The 19619-nt window shown below is 42.7% G+C and overlaps 1 protein-coding gene across 5 annotated transcripts in view; it reads left to right on the plus strand.

Moving 5' to 3' along the window:
* The first annotated feature begins 2756 nt into the window (after nucleotides 1-2756).
* The window catches only part of LRP4 (LDL receptor related protein 4), an 81611-nt gene continuing 64748 nt past the window's right edge, over nucleotides 2757-19619 (plus strand). For all 5 annotated transcript variants that reach the window (XM_059849381.1, XM_059849382.1, XM_059849384.1 and 2 more), the window contains exon 1: nucleotides 2757-2958. In XM_059849381.1, coding sequence (XP_059705364.1) covers nucleotides 2874-2958 — 85 coding nt within the window. In that variant the 5' untranslated portion in view covers nucleotides 2757-2873. The remainder of the gene's footprint in view (nucleotides 2959-19619) is intronic.

Here is a 19619-nt window from a genome sequence, read left to right on the forward strand (position 1 = left end):
TGTTTCTTTTGGAGGGGATGTATATGAATTATGTCCCAAAATGGTTATTAGGATAATAATCTTCTTCCTGTTTCAGTTATAATGACTGGTTGAGTTTTTTTGCTTGGACATGTTGTCATATAAATTAATTGGTAATTATATTTTAATTACTTCTTTCTCATCTGTCTCACAACACTTGCATTATATATCACCTATCAGTGATCTATAAATTATTGCAGGTTACTTCATGATGCTCCTCCCTCATAGGTGTGGGTAGAAGCAAGTACCTATGTTGTGCATGGATTGAAGTGTATTCTGATATTTCCACAATCTTAAAGTTATTTGGTCGGAAAGAGGCAAGACCAAAGCCATATGGTTAAATTTTACCAGCATTATTTAGCAACTATTCTGCTTTTACCATAAATATCCATTTTACACTGCATAAATCTACTTTACAATTATTCCTTAAAGATCCCACATGTAATCAGGGCTATATTCAATCAAAGTATTTATTAACAGGTAGGTAGCTGAGAAGTTTATATTATAAATTTTCATCTGTTCAACTGCAACCTATTTAGGAGATTTTTGGGAAAGATAATACTATGTGCTTCTCTAACATTTCATCAGGGGATTTCAAAATTACTAATAAGACAGAGATATAGTTTAAGGAAAAGAGGAAAGTGATTTGCCAGAATACAGTGCAGGATGCAGAGGACTGGTAAACACACTTTAACAGAGTGGGTAAAAACATTTGTTCTCTGGGGAGAGAAGAACTGAAGAGCTAACAAATGAATTTATTTGTATTTAGGACAATATTTTTCAAGAGGCTTTTGTTCCAAACACAGGGAACCACTCAACAGCTCACTGTTCCATTACTTAAGTATATAATTATCAAGAAGTTTTGGGCCCTTTGTCTGTGTTTTATCACACTCAGTATTTCAGCACCTAAATTTCTAAAAGCTTCTGTGAGCCTGAAGTCAGAAGGACTCCTCTGAGTTATACTACCTGATGATCTAGCCTTACTAGAGAATATAAATTTAAATAAATTTTCTTTATGTTGCTTTGTATTTTAGGGAGATACAGTGAGGGTTTTGCATTCTAGTCAGTCAGTCAGACAGTGTGAGGTTATTGTTTTCTCTCTCAACTTTAACCCACTATTCAGAATTCTTCCCCTTCAGCCATCTTAAACTCTGGTAGCTTGGAGTTTATTACTTTACAATAATTGCGTATGCTTTATGTGCCTCAGTCTGTCACTGAGTCCAAGTCAATATTAGAATGGAGAAGTTTTTTAATCTCGTCACCTCAACCAGTCCCTCTTGACTACCTGTATTTGTTGTTACTCTTCTGCAAGTTTGCACACTTTGCCTATCTTGCACTAACATGGATCTATTCCTATCTTGAGGCAGTGGTTGTGCATATAAAGAAAAAGTCTGCTTTTTAAAAATTTTCGTGGCCATGTACAGAAGAATTTAAACATGGTTTGCTGCTTACTGTTTCTTGTGGTGTTACTGCTCATGGGAGTTCTCCTCAGTGAAGCTGTGTTGGATTATTTTCTCTTTTCACTGAGCACAATTTTTCAAGACTCAGTCCCTGTTTTAATTTTATGTTGACATTTTTTATAATACCCCTTGTCTTCACCATTTTACACTTAATTAATAGGAGTGGCATAATTCAATCACATGCTGTGCCATTTTCTTAGTCTTATGATTGTTTAAAGGATGGGATTAATTGCAGCTTCCTCTGGATTAATCTATGGGAAGGCTTTAAATAAGACCATTTCTATTACTGGCCCTTTGGTGTCAATTTGACAAAATTCTCATCTTCCCCTGTGGTCCAAGGTTTGGACTATCTTAGTCAGCTTTCTGTTCAAGTTAATACTTTGAAATCAACGGAGATTAATTATTTAACAACAGTTCCTTGCATTGTCAACCCTATGCATTAAAATGTCAAATCATGCCAAAAGGATCATAAAACTGGCTCTGAGGGTGATCTCTAGAGAAAGCCCGTCTGCCTTTTAGTGCAGCACAGAATATAAGCCAATTGTCCAAGAATTCATTTCTACTCCTGCAGGAAACGATCCTAAATCTTTTTTTAGGGTACCTGAGATTCATACGTAGTCAGCTGTCTGCGGACACCGCGGCTATAAGGAAAACACCAAATAGCAGAATATTGTCACGAACAGAGGGAAAAATCAGACGTTTCTCCTAGGTAGCAACATGCTTGCTGGGCAAAGGGCTCGCGAACGTTTCCCTTTCGAAGGGAGTTTGGCAAACGGGGACGGGACGGGGAGAAGGGCTCTGCGATGTGCCCTGGGTACAGCAAGCTCACACAAGTCGGGAATCGGTGGCAACGCGCTGGGACCGGAGGATACCGGGCAGCCCTGCTGCGGCCAGCCGAGAGCCCGAAGCAATGTTCCTTGGCGATGCTGCGGGAATTGGGACAGGGACAGCCGACACCGACGGCCCCGAGCACCGGGGCCGCTTTAGGAAGGGCTTCCCCGCCCGCGCTGAGGGAGCTGTACCGGGGGCAAGGGCTGAGTGGGTCTGAGGGCTCTGGGCGAGTCCAAGGGTCTCGCCGACGTGACGGGCGACGGCCCCTCGGAGTGGGGAAGGGAGGTGCGTGTCTCCCCGCGGAGCCTCCGCCGCGGGACCGCCTCTACCGCGCCGAAAGTTTGCGAAGTGCCTCAGCGCTGAGGGGAGCGGGGCGGGGGCTGCCCCGGCGGAGCTCCTCCTTCGGGGCCGGGCCTGGGCGGGCGGAGCGGGGAGGGAGCCCCCGGCCCCGGAGTGCCGCGGCTGCGGACGGAGCGAGCGGCGGTCGTGCCGAGGTGCTCCGCGCAGGAGGCGCCCGCGACGTCGGTGCGGGCGGCCCGGGCACGGGGCCGGGGCGCTGCCACCATGAGGCGGCGCGGCGGGGGTTGTCTCCTGCCTGCGCCTCCGCAGCTCCTGCTGGTGCTGCTGGGAGCGCTGCTCCGCTCCAGAGGTAAGCGGCTGCCGCGGCACGCTCTGCCCCGCGGCAGCGCGGGGGGCCCAGCCGCCGTCCCGGGCTCGGCGGCGGCGATCCGTGCCCGGGCGGAGAGCCCTGCCCGGCGCGCCGCTCACCTGCCCGCGCCCGCCGGGCGGGGAGCCCTGCCCTGCGCCGCCCCGCCGCGCTTTGTCCGCGCCCCGTCCCGCGCCCGGACGCGGGGCTCTCGCCTCCGCCGTGTCGCGGCGGGCCGGAGCCGGCGAAGTGCCCCGGCAGGCCGGAGCGCGGGGCGCGGAGAGGCGCTGCCCTGGGAGCGCCCACGCGGTCGCTGCCCCCCGCGGAAGTTTGGCGGCGGCGGGCGCGGGCTTTGTTCCCGCGGTGCGAGCGGCGGGCCGGGCCGGGGCGGGCGCGCAGGTTGCCTCGCAGGCTGCCGTGCCCGGCGTGTCGGGACAGCCGCCGCTCCGGAGCAGGAATGCAGCCGCTCACCCGCCGCGACGGGCCCCTTAAAGGTACAGCCCGGCTCCGCGGTGGCGCCCCGGGCTACCTGCCTCGCCTCGGCGGGGACTGGGAGTCCTCCCGCAACGCCCTGGCACAGCGGGGCCAGAGCAGGAGTACCAAAAATAGTGATGAGGGGAGAGTTTCGCTCCGCTCTTAGCGAGCCGGGAGGTAGTCTCATGAAGTCTCGCCATGAAAACTTTAGCTTTGTGGTTGCTCTATCAACTGACATCTGCTGTTTACTCGTCTTGTGCTGTGGTTCTTGATTTTACAAGTGCGCCCGGTGGAGAAGAAAACATCTAAACGGTTCACAAAATTGTTTATAAAGAGTTAGAAGGCTTTTGGGGGAGGGGTGTGGAGTAGAGATACGTACCTCATTTCTTTCCCTTCACTGCTTTGGCAGCTGCTGTATAATTTCACCCATCCGTTTTCTCCTGTGCTACTCTGAAATTACAGGAAGCATTTGCAGTAGTGCTGCTGACCTCCATCATTCTACAAGTATTGCCCCTGGGGCACAATCATAGGAAGTTCGGGTTTCAAGTAATATTATTTCTCTTCTAACAAAAAAACTAATTGCAGGCAGCTTTGAAGAATGTGCTAAGCTAGCTTGGATAGACTGACTAGAGAGGGCTGTAGTTCTGCATATCAGACAGCCTGAGTTTTGGGAGCCAGAAGTACTCTTGAGCTCCCAAATGCCACACAGATACTTAGCCGCCCTCTCCGACTGAGAAGGATCTAAAAGATAGATCTTAGTGTAGGTACAGATCTGGATGTGTTTTATTTTGGCTGTTACCCAGGTGCTCCTAGTTAATGTGTCTGGGCTGTTAACAGCCATGTGGGGGATGTCTGATTGTAAAATGCAAGTTTGCTAGTAGGTGGTTGTTCCTTGATGTTTCTAGGATGCCTTTTTTTATGGCAGTTTGTTTGTCTTTCAAGTAGTTTTCCCATCAGTGCACTTTTGTATCCTCTTGTCAGATGACTGTAAGTTTATGTTTGGATGTGCCAGCTGCTTCCAGAAGTAAATATCCCCTTTCCTTCATCAAAACATGAGGAAATAAGGACACAATTTTGCAATAAGGACACAATTCCTGAGCAATCATTTTCCTATTTGAAGTAGGGAAAAACATGAGGAGATACCAGGATGGAGGTGGCAGAGAAAATGCCAAAAATTTGTGATGAGTCAGTGTTCTTTCACTTAGCTAGAAAATTTTTGAGGTTGTCCCTTAGGAGTACCTGCAGGGGTGGTGTGCAGCTTAACTGTCATAAAGCATTCACGGAAGTTGTGATGGCAAACAGGTAAGCTGTTAGAAACACTTGGTCATTTACTGCTCTGCCTCAGTACAGGCGAGCGTAAAGCAAACGAGTCTGCAAGGCTGACCTTTGACTCTTTTGTTGTGGATAGTGGCAGATCAAACTGGAGAAGTCTGTGCCAAAAAATCCCCAAACCAACAAGAGGTCTGCAAGTATCCTGAGCTCTTGGAAAAGTGCATTGCAGGTAAAAACAGGTATAGAGAGGGAATTTAATGCTAATGTCATGCACTACTGGTGGCTGGAGCAAAGAAGGACCGGGTGTTAAGATGGTCTGTGTTAGTATAAATAACACAATGTCACAGAACCCGTCTGGCTGATGTGTTTGCTCTTTTGGCCCCTGGAGCTCTACCAGAACAATACATAGCTAATATCAGAGCTTCACTTCTGAAACATCTTGACTATGTTTTGCTGTTGGAAACCTGAATGTGTTACTTCTGTGGAAGTATATTTTGCAGTGGGAATCACAGTTTCAACTGCCTGTGCTTGGCATAGCTGTTGGTTCTGCAGCTATTAGCCAAGTACAAAGCACCCATTTTCTTATTGTCAACTTGGAGCTGATGATGACCTTCCTGGGTGTGCTCAGAGTGCCAGGGTTTGCTGAATCATCAATTGGGATGATATTCAGGGATCTCTTGATCGCCCTGAATTATCTTGACTTTTTTTTTTTTTTTCCATAGTGGTGATGGCATTGAGTAGCATTCCCTATATTTCTAAAATGAGGAGCAGCTTGCTGCAGGCGGTGACAAGTGATGGTTTTTTGTTTTGCTTTTGACAATTCTGTCTACTAAAACATAGTGGAAAAGCATATGGCATAAATCTTCCGGTATGAAGTTAGCATTATTGTTTGATTTAGTGTATATAAGCAATTTTCTTTTATATTCTCTTTCTAGAAGCTTTCAGTTATGTGCTATAGCACTCTTTTCTGCAATAGAGAAACTCTTCTTGTGTCTTGGGAGTGTGGGTGTATGCAGCAAGAAAATTAATAGGTGCATAGTTGCATAAAGTGTTTGCATTTCCAGAATGTCTTGTGAACCTTGAAAAGGGATATTCTCTTCCTGTGGGCCACAAAATGTGATTGCAGAAAACTGGTAGTTGTTTTTCTACATTGTATTCCTTGAAATTACAGAAGGAAAATGTGGTTAGATACAAACATTATCCAGTTGTTTGTAGTTCAAACCAGAAAACAGTACGTGCTGTATGTTAACTAGAAAGAAATCAAAGAAATTTGTATTTTGTTTTTACTTGTAAATGCTCTCCAGACGAGTGAAATTAACATTAAAAAATAGTTAAAACATTAATTCTGTGAGAATGATCTGTAGTCTGATAGTGCTCTTGAATCTTCGTGCGCTCTTGTGAAATAGGCAAATATTATCCTTGTTTTGTAAATGTGGGAAGTGAAGTAGAAATTGTCTTGCCCAAGGCCAACTCCATTTGCCCTAGAATGCAACTTACCGTCAAACACAATAGAATGTATGCTTCATAACACTTATAAAAGCTGATGAAGAGATATTATCTTAAAAACCAGTCAAGGTTTTAAAAATAGGTTTATATAGTAAGCGCATGTTCTGTAGCTTCGTTGAATTCCTTTGCTGCTTGTGACTTTTTTTCTTTTTAATAATACTTACATTTCTCTTGCTGATGGTCAAAAAATCATAAAACCACAGAAATTTTACTGACTCTGTTGGAAAGGGTGAATTGGTAAATAGTGTTATTAAAAGAAATGTAAAAGAAAGGTGGATACTTAATTTCTCTAGTCCTCTGTTTTTCCTGGCTTAGCTATTTGTGATGTCTTCTTATTTGGGTTTACATAGTCAGATGGTATATCTGTAGACTTAAACTGACCATCTTTTAAGGTGTCTGGCTTTACCTGATAAAACGTCCAGAGCTGGAGCTCTGGCATACAACAAACCCACTCCTTTAAATGACTTACTGTATTTAGCAGCTGTCTGTGTTTCACACAAATCATGGCAAAAAAACCACTAAATGTAATTGTCATCCACAAATCTCATGTCCTTGATGGTTAGGCGCTTTTGTGTCTGTGGTGTTAATGGTTCTTTGCCATTGCTGTTAGGTTAGGTATTACTCTTTTATGGGATTTTGCTGTCTCTACTGAGTGAAAACTGGGCACTGTAATGCTCCTTGAATCTCTTCTTTCTTCTGTCTGTAGATTTCCATTTCCCTGTACTAAAGATAGTAAGTGTATGGATGCAGGAGCTTGTTATCCTGTTCACTTGTTGTTTATTCATGCTGTATATCTGGTTGCTCTGGCCCTGTTACCTGGGAGTATTTGACTGCCCTCCTGTTGTGAGTGAATTCAGGTTCAGGTTTTCAGCTTTCCAGGCATGTTTTTTTGCCACTCTTAAGCAGAGCTGTCTCTTAGATGCTGTGTGTTCCAGCCCTTGCATTTTGTCTGGGGGACTCTTGAACTGCAGTCAGTCTTTCTTTCTGTGAGCAGCAGATCTCCTCAGCTGTTGTGACCTTAGATGAAAATAGACTCACTGTGTATGGGCAGGAAAATAAGTTTTCATAAAAACTTTATTAACATCAAATGGAGCTGATGTTTGTTGAATTTTGTAGTGCTGAATTGTGAATGACTGAAATTCCTTATGTCAGGGAATTAGGTAAGTTAATATAGAAGACAAAGGAAAAAAGGGAATTGAAGTATCATGAACCCAATTCTGATGGTATGAGATACATTAAGCATTCTGGTATAACATGTTAGCAGGACACCTGTGGGTTGAAAAAGTAGTAACAGAAGCTTTGTCTGTCATGAGGTTCTTAGGTGATTAGGTTCTTCTGGTATTAGCCACCAGTCAGCAAGTCACAAACCATTAAGATTAACAGACAGCAATGTAGATGCGTATTCAGTGTTTGCACTGCCCGTTGCAGTTTTGTCAAAAAGTATATGACCAAAGACAGCACAGATCTTGTTTCTCAAGCTGTTGTATGTTGAGAGCAACTTTCTGATGTTGCAATACTCAGAAGTAAAAAGCACCAGCAGATTTTTTCCCTGAATGGGTTAGAGTTAGAATAGAATTCACCTTCCTGTACTGTAATGATGAGGTTGTATAAAGAACTGCTGTCCAGCAAAGCTTCCAGTAGATAACATATTTGCCTGAAAACAGCCCCCATGTTCTGTAGGGTCAAGGTGGAATTTTACTCTTGAAGTTAAATCTACCAGCCGTGAGACGTTATCGTGACTCCAGGCAGGGGAGACCCCTCTCCTGGCTACCAGCATGGTGACTTCCTCAGTGTGCCCTAGCAGGGCATAGTCTTCTGTGTCTCTTTGTTACTGCCTGACAGCCCCTCCCAGCTGCTGGGGCTTTCTGTTTCTATTGCATAGCAGCAGTTCTTTAATCAGAAATCTTGTTAGTATTCAAGGATAATTGATCCGACTCTCTGGTAGGGGGTGGGGACCCAGCCTTGCATCCTTCTCCTACTTGCCACCCCCAGTTTGACCCCTGTTGTCTCTTTGTTTCCTCCTGTTAAGTTTGTGCCAGTGATATGTGTGTGTGCTGTTTTTCCAAGCAGCCTGAAGTTGGCTGTAACCAAGAGCAGCAGTTAAATAGAGCCCGATTTCCCCGCTTCCTGGCGTTCAGTTGTTCGGCTCCATTTTCTGGTCTTCTGTGTTTTTGATTTGCAGAGAAGGAACTTACTTGGTGCCCCCGGGCATCTCTTAAACCCATTAGAACAAACTCCATTATTTCACTGTACTTAGAAATCCTCCTCCTTTAGCCCCAGCATCCATCAAAATAATGTATCCTCTGTAAGGCCCTCTGGAAAATGTTTAATAGGATCTTTTCAAACTCAAGGAGAGTTCCAGTTGGAAAGGGGGAGGGGAGAAGGCTAATGGAAGATCTGACTGTGACTTGCAGTAAGCCTGAACTTGGCCTGTGTCAGCTCTCCCTTCACCTCCATGCTGAACAGAGCAGATCCAACACTGGGATCAAAGCTGGAAACAAAAGGCTTTGGGAGAAAAATTTCCCGTCTGGCCAAGAGGCAGCCACACAAAAGTGGTGCATAATTTATCACTCGAGGTTTATTTCTGCTGTGCTCCTTCTGGAGAGAGGAGGAAAAAAGAATTGACTCTCCTGCTGTTTTGAAGTGGATAAGTGATGGCTTTGGAGATTTGAGGCAGGAAGGAGCTAGAGATACCATGGAAAAACCTTTTTGGTGCATTCTGTACCCAGCTCCTCTCTTCTCAGACATGGTCAGACATTATTTCTCTTGAGGGGAACCCTCTTCTTGCATTTTGAAGTTTCAGAGATTGAGGACTTTTAACTTCTCTGGTAATTTTCAAATCACAATGGAGTGGTGTTGCCCTCAGCAAAATCAAGTTCTCTGACTTTCCAAGGTGTTTTTCTTAACTTAAGGATTGGTCTAGGTGCTGTGGCTCTGTGTAACATGAAGGAAGAGGCTATATTTGCCCCAAAGGCTTTATAGTCTTAATTTGACATCTAACATCTGATAAGGATCAGGGGTGTGATAATTCTACTGGGATAGATAAGGTCAATATTAAAATTGTATTGCTTTCTAATTAAATTTCCTTTAGCTTTGATTAAATGGGAAAAGCTTCCAAAGTTTTTCATTCCAATCACTTCATAGAATGAGGATAGAGAGAGGTTTTGGATAGGAGTTGGCATCAAAGACACTGAAAGCTGGTAACTGTGTAAATAAGGATGAGGAAGCAAATGCAAGAGTAGTGTAAACCATGAGAAGAAGGTAAAGGGATATAGGAGTATAGATATTAACAGAAGCAAAGATAGGCATTTTGGAAATGAGAGCCAAGGACTTGAGCTGGCAAAGGAACAGAAGAGTCTTCTAAGGAAATCCAAGTGGAGTAATTATGTGGGATCTGATGGCAGAAAGCGTTGTTAATTAGGTAGGATAAAAGATGGAAATTTTGAAAGTGAAGATGAGCATTGAGCATAATTTAACTGCTGAGACAAGGAAAGACTTATTTTACTAATGCTTTAAAGGAGGATGTGACAAATTGTTAGGAATCCATGACAGTAGAGTCCCTGACCTAATGGAGTGATTTTATGAAATATTAGGAGCCTAGCAATGGAGTCAGAGGTGGAAAGGGAGACTATTAGCAGAACACTGAGATGGTGAACCCATGAGATAGCTCCATCACTACCTCTATCTGCAGTGGTGGAATGTGGAATCTCTCAGCCTTAGGAGCGCATAAGCTAGAAGGATTTTTGAGTGGGATGTCCTGGAAGGTATTTTGGCAGACAGTATTGTCTGGAACAGTGTATGAAATTGGGAGAGCAGAACTGAAGTGAGAAGCTGGAACTGTGGAGATAATTGCTTGGACAAAAGCATAAAGTGAGACATAGGAGATGACTATGTGTTTGGTAAGAAGTCTGGATATAGAAACAAGTGTAAGTCTGGTGGCAGAAAATTGCTCCTTTCCTGGAAAAGCAGCCTACTTCTCTTCCCTTTCCCCATTAAGAATTGGTGTGTGAAAGAGTGAGTCACTATTGTGAACAGTTAAAACACAGACACCTGATGTTCTCAGGCTTCTTCTCTAAAAGGCTTGTAAGAAGCATTTTGGGACTGTGCAAGGTTAGAGGGAAATACACACTCTGCTCCTTTAGCCTGAATCTCCAGCTCCGTCAGTTCATTTGACTTGGTGACAGCTGATAGTGCTGGGAGAGGTTCTTGCTTAAGGTGCAGCCATTCAGTATATCAGAACTGTCTCATGGGATCTAGGATTAGAATAAAATAAAGACACACCTTCTTTCTTTTTTTTTTTTTTCCTTTGTGCTCCCACCCAAGTTTAGTTCTGAATTTCCATAACTGCTGAATAGTCAAATCCTTTCTTTGCAACTCTGAGGGCCAGGGAAAAAAAAAAAAAAAAGGAGAGATGTCTTGGGGTTGTAATTTCCTGCTTCTGTTCCAAGCTCTGAGGATGAACTGGGAGGTGGGATAATTCTCTGAATTAAAACTGCATTTGTTAAGAGGAAGCCAGCTTTACTGCTGTCCATTCTTTGTTATTCAGACTTTGCCACGTCTTCAAGCTTGACAAATTTAAGAAATTAGGTTTTTGAGGCCTCAAAGACTGTATTCTCTTCACTGTGATTCTTGAAGCCTGCTACTCCTGAAAAGCCTGAGTTGAGCTTCTTGTGGCTGAAGGACATGCCACTAATTGTGCTGCCTTTATGAAAAGGGCCTTGATCAGCATAGTACCAATTAGCATGAGGAAAAACATAACGAGTCTGTCTGTGAGAGAAATCTAGAGTTTGTGGTATGGGAAAGGGAAGATGGATTGGAGACTGTCATTCTGGAAGCTTTAATAGCCAAGAAACAGGAAAGAATCATCATTGGTAAATAGGAATGCTAGAGAACTACCTGCATTTTAGTAATGGATCTCAAATAGAAGTATTTCAGTGTTTAAATCTTAGAAAGCATGATGCAGGAGTAAGTGAGAGACTGGGTCAGGAGTTCTTCAAGAGCAATAGTCATAGCCCTGCAAACAGACCTAAGTTAAGGAAAGAGCAGGTTGAGCTCAGAGCTGTATTCATGCAGAGATGAAGTGGTGAAGGGAATTTTAATTTTCTTGGGCATTGTCTTGGAAACTGAGAAGGACTGATTTGTCCAGTTGACGTGGTTATGGCCCTTTGCTATCTTAGGGAAGGCTGCCTCTGCATCTCACTTCTTCCCTGATCCAGTGAATGGCAGCTGCAGGAGGGTGTTGACTCATGAAGAGCTGATTGCTGAGCAGTTGTCTCCACCACAAGGGTGGTAACCTGATGTGTTCCAGTTTGAACTGTCACCACTCATGAATCAATACTGTCTGTAGGCCTTTGTTCACTGCATTTTTGAGTGTATGGAAGAACTCAGATCTGCAGTCTGCATTACCTTAAACAACAGAAGACCTTTAGGCGTTTTGAGTGTTAGTTGTTGGTTTTAGAGGGTTTGTTTTTTTGTTTTTTGTTTGTTTTGTTGATTTTTTTTTCCAGGCACAAGGTTCTTTTGTCTGGGAAGCAGGTGGATCCCCTACCTGTGCCTCAACTCCTCCAGAAGGGCAGATTTGTCATCTTTGCATCTTTACAGCTATGCTGAGTAATTTCTATGCTACCAGTACTCAAGCAAGAACAACCCTGGTGTTCCTGGGCTTCTGCAACCTTTGACTACAAACTTTGGCTTGAAGCAGCTTGCTCACTAACAGGAGAAGCTTGTTATTTCTCTGAGGTTTCTCTTGTTTGTGACCTGCTTTCTGTGAACTGGAAGAGGAGGAGCTGTAATCTTATGTTGCTCTTAGTGCAAATTCCAGACTAGAACAAAATAAGTAAATTGCTTAGGTTTAAGTTTTCCAGTCAATTGTCCCTAGAAAATGTTGGGTGTTTTTTTGGTGCTTCTTTTCTTGTCTCGTTATGGTTAGTTCTTCACTCGTAAGTCTTTTGGAGTTTGGGAGCAAAGTTTTAAACTTGAAAGAAATGTCTGAAAAAAAAAGGGGAAAATTCCTGTGATACTCTATAGTAACCTTTTCTTGGTTGGTTGTGCTGGAGAAGCAAACTTGATGATGGTAATATGGAAGAATAAGAGAAACTTAGATGATTATTTTTTGAGAAAGGATCCATGAGCAGTTTTTGTGATGAGATGCATTAGAGCAGACCAGTAAGAAAGAGAGGGTGGCAGACACTTGCCTCCTTTAAATGCTTGGCAGAACCCCACTTAGCTTAATTGGGTACACAAGGTGAAACCTAACAGTTACAATGTAGAAATAATGGGAGATACAGGGCAAATTAGACCTATGTACAGTTCATCAGTTGCAGGATAAAAATAAACAGTACTCAGACAGTAGTAGCCTTCAAGCAAGGAAGGGAGTGAGGCAGAGATGACATCTTTGGTATGTACATCTCGACTTACCCACTCAGATGAAACAGCCTCTGAGCTCAGGCTTCGATCAAGTGACTGGGACAGCTGCCAAAACACCTACGTTAGCTGGCTAAGGTACTGCAGTGCATTGGTCCTGCAGGTTAATCTGGGAAAGGCAGAGTGTTATCTGGGTTTGTCTTGGGTTTTTTCTTGAGCAGCATCATAATAACATGCTTTGCATCCTGTGTCAAGATCTTAAACTAAATGTGGTGGCAGTGCTAAAACTGCTTCTTGAAGTGTTGTGAGGACAGAGGGCCATTGGAGTTACACCCTAGAAGACCAGGTAGCCTAAGGAGCCAGCTTTTCTGATTGTGCAGGCTGCATACCAAAGTCTCTAATGTATGTGCTTTATGGCTCCATGCCCTTTAGAGACAAGCAGAAGGGGAGTGGCTCACAGGAGCAGAATGACAGTAACTCCATAAGGAGAATATTATCAGTTGTGGGATGGGACTGAGCTAAGGTGGGTAGACAGCATAGACCCTCCACAGCCCCACTGTAATGAGCCTCAGGAACCTTTGCATGCTTAAGGCTTTGTGTGGCTGTGCTGGCTGCATTAGTGGCCCTAGCAAGTAGGACATGTTTGAACTGTTCAAACCATTAGAACTGAATGCACTGCTGAGATTTTCCTCCTATACTAATCAAGAGTAAATTAAATATTTGGCTTCCACAAGAACGAACTCCAGAGCTCTGAATGTTCTTCCATTGTAACCAAAGGGAAGCCAACTTTTTTATTTTCAGATGTGCAAGGACATGAAGTTACTAGATATAGAGGTATGTATAATGATTGCTACGGAGTAGGTGTGGGAGGATTTCCATTGCTGATCCTAGCAGCAGCAAAACCAATTTTTTTTAATGCAATCTTATTCAAAGCAGCAAAAATTGTCTCCACCTAAAAGCACAGGAGAACCATAGGCTGAAACCAAATGAAAATGCTATCCATGCCTATGAAAACATTGTTTCTGGGGTTTGACACTCCTTTTGAGGCTCAGGAAGCAAATAATTTCATCCCAAATTCACATGAGAAACTAGTCAGAATCTAAACCAGAACACAAGTTTCTATAGCAGAAAAAAGTCTAAACCTGTTAGCCAACTAAACTGCCACAAGTTATTGTGCAGAGTTATTCTGCTGTCACTTAGTGCCAAGTGAAATGTGCAAAATGAAGTCAGACTTCTACCAAATACTGAGCTGGCATGTGCAATTTGGGTTGCAATTTGGATCCAGGGAGAATACCATAAATAATAAATGTTGGAATGAGAAGTAAAAGGAAATTTTCTTCTGAGAAGAAAATTTTACAATTTTATGAGTAAAAGACAAAATATATTAGAGCAAGGACCATTTATCTTACTAGAAATAAAATGTTATTCTTTGGAACTTGGACTCCATGCCATGTATCCCTTTCTCTTAAAACCTCTGTGGAGATGGGCCCTTCATATGTTGAATCCACTTCTGGAAGAATCTCAAGCATGCTGCTTTTTACATGTGGGTAACACTTGCAGAGCTTGTTTTGCCAATAAAAGTGTCTTTGAATTGATTGTGGTGGGATGTGGTGCGAGTTCTGATGTAACATTAGGCTCTTTGCAAGTGCAGATTTTGATGAGAACTCCTCTCTAAAATCTCTAGTAATTTTGTTCTTGTTGCTGTTGTGAATTGGCTCCTTTCTTTCTGTGTTCCGTTGTTGTACGGATGATGTTTGGAAATGAAATATCTTCCATCTGGTTAAGAAATTTGATTTATCCTTGGAAGTCTGAACTGCTGTCTTTGCTAGCAGGAAATAGACAATGTTCCAACTGTCCTGGTTATCACCCACTTGCCTTTCTCCAGATCCATGTCTTTTGCAAGGATCCTAGAAGAGATGACTTATGGATCATGAATTGCATTTTGCCAATCCTCTGTTCCTTCATATCTATCAGTTCAGTCCTCTCCTCCTGTTTAAACTTGGTAAATTAAACATACGGCTTAAAACAATTAAACAGTGAGCTGGACCGTGGAGGTCTGGTTTGCCTGGATACATTTCATAGCTTGTTTCAGGTGGCACTAAGTATGCAGCTCCAAATGACTTACAAGGGCGTGTTACTGATTCAGAGTAGGGTTTAGTATAACCTTGCTTTATGGGAAATATTGTCATCAAAATACAGTTTTATGGTGATATATAGCCCATGTTTTGGAATAGCTGAATTAGAGGAGTTTTTGCTCCTGCTCCCTTTTCTTTTAGTAAAACTTGATTTCTCTGAGAGAAATTTTTTTGGCAGGGATACTAGGATGTTGTCACTGCTGAGGGTTTTTTTCTCTGCCTACAGTGTGTGTGGCTTGGCCTCCAGCTGCTGGGCTTCCTTGGCCCAGGGGTGTGGTTTCTTGTTGCGCCTGGTCTGGTGTAACAGTGGGTTGTCCCAGAGAGCAGTCTCGCTCCCATGTCCCTTTGATAGATCTAGATATCTGCTGGATGAATCAGTCCAGCTTGTTGGTTTGTCACAGAACTGGCCTGCAGAATGTTGAAATCACAGGTTGCGTGGTATTGGCAAACTGAAGTGTGTTATAGAAGAGTGAGCTCATCAGTATAGACCTGATGGAAGGACAGAGGAAGGCAGGACCAACCGTTTTTTTGGCTTGACTTGCTGGTTCGTTGCCTTGATAGTAATTTGGAAAGGCTTTCCCTAGAAACAAGGAGAGGTGAGAATTCAAGCCCAAGATTTAATTTCTGTGGCTCACATGAGCACAGGCCTCTTTATTGTATTGTTACTTGTATGATAGTGCTGCTTTAGCATCCAAGTGTGGTGAAAGGTCAACCTATAGATGTTGCATTACATTAATACATGTAGAAGGTGTACATTAGTTGTTGATGCCCTTTGTGGTGGAAACTTCTATTCATTAGGTTTGCAAGAAAAGACCTACTATCTTATTTTAGTTGGGCTAACACAGACCAAAGTTGTGAGCTGTTGCTAGAGAAATGGTCAATCTGAATATGAAAAGCTTTATCACTATGCTAGTGCCTTGATTATTCTTCCTTAATCTTGCCTTTTAAATGACTGATGTCTGGCAGAGAGTTGGTTTTTGATGCTTATTTTCAGCCTCTGGTTTAGAGTTTTGCTTGTTCTCCCCACCACTCTCCACTGATGTAGTGTGATGATGTGGTTTCACAAGCCTGGCTTGGGCATGCACACAAAAGAAGGCACAATTCATGCTCCTCCCAAGCCAACGTGGAAGTGGCAGTGGTGATGCAAAGTGTCTGGTTAGTCACAGGAAGACAGAGCTAGCTGTGGGAAAGCATAAGCTGTCTAAATGGCCATTCCTATTCTCCCTGAATGAATATGTGGCAGGCTGAAGGGAAAGATGTACGTAGGATGAATCTTACACATGAATTGTCAATTGGATCACGTAAAGATTCACTCTAATGGAAATCAGAGCTTCACAGTGTTACATGCAGCATGTGCATACAATAAGAACAATCCCTTCTCTGAAGTATTAATAATTTCTACATGTAGTAAATTGACAGATATGTGAAGTAATGAGAAAAAATACCCACAGTGAAATACCGATTAACATAGTAAATAGAGGCTTCAGTTAAGCTTTGCCTTTTAGTCTATATGATGATGCTTCTTCCTGCCTTTCTGTTGAAGCTGCCTTTCTCTAATTGTTCTTTTTCCCCTTCTGATACAATACATGCAAGATTATCACAGTTAGACACATTTGTTGTGTCTGAGGTTGGATACTGGGAGAGTGAAAATTATTCTCAGATGTAATGTCCATCTAAGAGGATTTAGTTGCTCTTTTTGCCCTGGATAGTGCATGTTCCTGTCATCTGCCAGCATATGCAATAAGCAGCTGGCACTAGTCTAATGAGGAGCATCATATCTAAACCAGCTTGCAAAGATCTGTTCTGTGTCTGTGACTCTTCCACTCTTTCCCTTATCCTGACTATAGCCTCTCTTAGGAATGATCACAAAATGGTATTTAACCATGTAATCACAAAGGTCAAGAAAATTGAGAAGCTTAGCTTGGGCTGGGTTAGAAATCCAAGTTTTAGCCAGAGATTCCTGGCTTGGGATAGTTTAACTGTTGCCAACTTTACCTAATAATTATTAAGTGTTCCTTTTTGCGGCTTTGTAGCAGCAAGCTAGATTGCTGGGTAGAGTTCTGTAAATATCTAATTGCCTCCAGTGGCTGTATTTACTCAATAGCTCAAGTGTTTTTCCCTGCACCCCCTGGAGATCAGCTGTACAGAACTTGGGTTGGGAGTGCCATCTTTGCAAGCTGTTACATAAAGATTCCCTGTGGTTGTTGGGTCAGGTGTGCTAACGGCTAGGACTGGGATTTTTTTACTTTTCTCTTAGGAGAGTTGACGGTTTTATTTTGGAATCTACAGACTTTTTTTTGTTTTGAGGTAAAGAAGTTAGCCATGGTGACTGGTTGCTTAATAGCTGGTTTTTTTCTGCACACTAAAGTCAGTGTTTTTTTCCCAGATTAGAATGTTACAGTTTTAAACATTTACTTACTCAAGTGTAGAATGATCTATTTCCCTTTGTTTATTCCTTTTCATAAGAATTTTCAGCACAGTAGCATGTCTATCCTACTTCCAAATGTACAAACACTTGGTAAGCAGACTGTAAGAAGAAAGTCACGCATGACCCACTGTAGTAAATACATTTTTAAAGCTTTAAACAGGAAATGACCCCATCTACTTCTGTCAGTTTGCCTCTGAGGCCATGGTTCTGCCAGCAGTGAAGCAACAGAAGGAATCAAACTGGGCTGGGTGAGGAGGAGTTGGAAGATCCTTCAAGTTTGCCTCTTTTTGAAGCTTATTGCCCACTGCATAGCTTTTGCTCATCCATTTTATTATCAGATTGCACAAAGGTATGCCAGTTTATGGGGTTGTAGGACTGGCAGTAAGAGAAGGAGGGCTAAGGGCTCTTTAGGGTGGGACAGCTGGTGGATGTAAAATCACCATCCTGATGCTTCTTTCTCATTTTGAGCAAACATCATTGTGTTTATGGAGAGCCTGAGACTTGTGTTATCACTTGAATATAGTTACGTCAAGACTGCTTTTTGTCCTTTGCTTATTGTGCACAGAAGAAGGTTTGTTTCAGAGGGATACCTGGAAAGAAATCAAGAAACTAGATTACAGCATGAAGGGCAGAAAATTTTATCTTCCTCATGGAAAACAGACATCTTCCTCTGAGGACTTGATACCTAAATCATCATGTATGTATTGAGTTTGCAAAGTGTGCAGTTTTAAGGAGAGGTACGGGAATGATTTCCCGAAGGCTGTTGCTGTTTGTAGTTCCACTTTATCAAACTGTATGTTTGATAATGTACAGTAAAAAAAATGAAGAGAGGGTAGTGAAACTCTAAACAAGCTTCTCAGAATCTGGACTTTGTGGACCACATTCAGTCTCAGAATAAAGGGCCAGGAAATGGGAAAGCTAACTGAGCTCAGCCTCTGAAGCTGAGTTGGATGCTGTCATGACTGTAATGCTGTGTAGCTTAATGGGGTACTGTGACTTAAGCTGACCTGATCTTGACTCATCAAGTCTTGTTGGCTGAAGGTCCAAATGTACCAGATGTTCTTACTTAGAGAATGATCCATTGGAATAAATGTTATGTTCTTACTGTGTCTGAGAATGGTAGCATAAGGTACCAGAAAAATTCAGCAAATTTAGTCAAGATACATACTGCACAGTAGGGCCTTCCCCCCCCCTTCAGAAACACATATTTTTTTCTTTTTTCTTCCTGACTGAAAAAAAGGTAATTTTACTTCACAACTTTTGAAAAGAATAACTCCTCCACTTAGGAGTGGAAAGAGAGGAAAATGTCTGTATTCAACTGAAAAAACTCCTAAGAACTTCTCAAGGTAGACTGTAATTACTGGAGATAAAATTCTGCTACAAGTAGACACGTAGCCCTGTGTTCTGTCACTTCTCTACTGTTATCCAGTCATTTTAGGTAGCGTTTTTAGCACTGATGGGCTTGGGTTGCTCTTTGATCAGAGGAAGTACTCTATATTTGGCTGAATAATATTGTATTGCAATGCCCACAAATTGACTGAAAAGCCTGATACAACTTAATTTGTCTGTTGTACCCTAGTCCCCAAAGTATGGTGGAATAACAGAAGGAAAATTGCTATTGAGTCATTGTGGTAAGTGCATCTGTAGGACAGGAGACATCACACTGTCTATTCATGGGTTTTGGCCCTGGGTTTTGGTCATGGTTCTAGCAAAAGGAAGTCTGCTTGCATAGGGGACACAGTAGAATTTAAAAGCTTTTCAAGTAGGGGAAAATTCTTCTTCCAGGGCTGAATGATGTGTCTGCTTAAATGGTTTCTTAGCTTTGAGGAATCTTTTGTTTGGATAGGCACTTCAAATCCTGGAACTTAGTCCAGGAAGTAGTATCAGAAGCACTTGTTAATAATATTGTTAATACAGACTATTCTCATGAGAAAAATCTGCAGGCATCTTTAGCCTGCTTTTGTATGGAAGCAGTGGTTATTTCAATATGTGTGCATATCTTCTCACCCAAAAAAACTGGTCCCAGAGAATGGAAGTTTCATGAAAGCAGGCAGCACAATAAAGGGAAGGGACCACAGGAGCAACCTGGCTGTGGGTGAAGATTCCTCATGAGTTTGCATTTTGTTAGACATGAAAGAATCCCCTCCCTCCATTTGGCAACAGATGCATCAAAATTGTCTGTTAAGAGATGAATCCATCTGAAACTGGCTTTGTGAATCCTGTTTCTCATGTAGCTATTGAGATTATTCAGGTGGGCAAGTTGAGGTCTTACTGGACATAAGCCTATTTCCAGGTCCCCAAGCAGTGGCAGTGGTCTGAGTGGTTAGTTCATCAAGCCAGGAGATGTTTAGTCGTCTCTCATTGGGAGGCAAAGGTCTTTAATGGGCTTTAATTGGATTGCACTTCAGGACTCAAAAGCTTTTTTTGGTTTAGGATGTGGCTGCTTGGTTAGAGTGTAATATTTCTGGAAAGAAGCATGTTAAACC

The sequence above is a fragment of the Haemorhous mexicanus genome, chromosome 6 (genome assembly GCF_027477595.1).
Source record: "Haemorhous mexicanus isolate bHaeMex1 chromosome 6, bHaeMex1.pri, whole genome shotgun sequence".
Classification (NCBI taxonomy): domain Eukaryota; kingdom Metazoa; phylum Chordata; class Aves; order Passeriformes; family Fringillidae; genus Haemorhous; species Haemorhous mexicanus.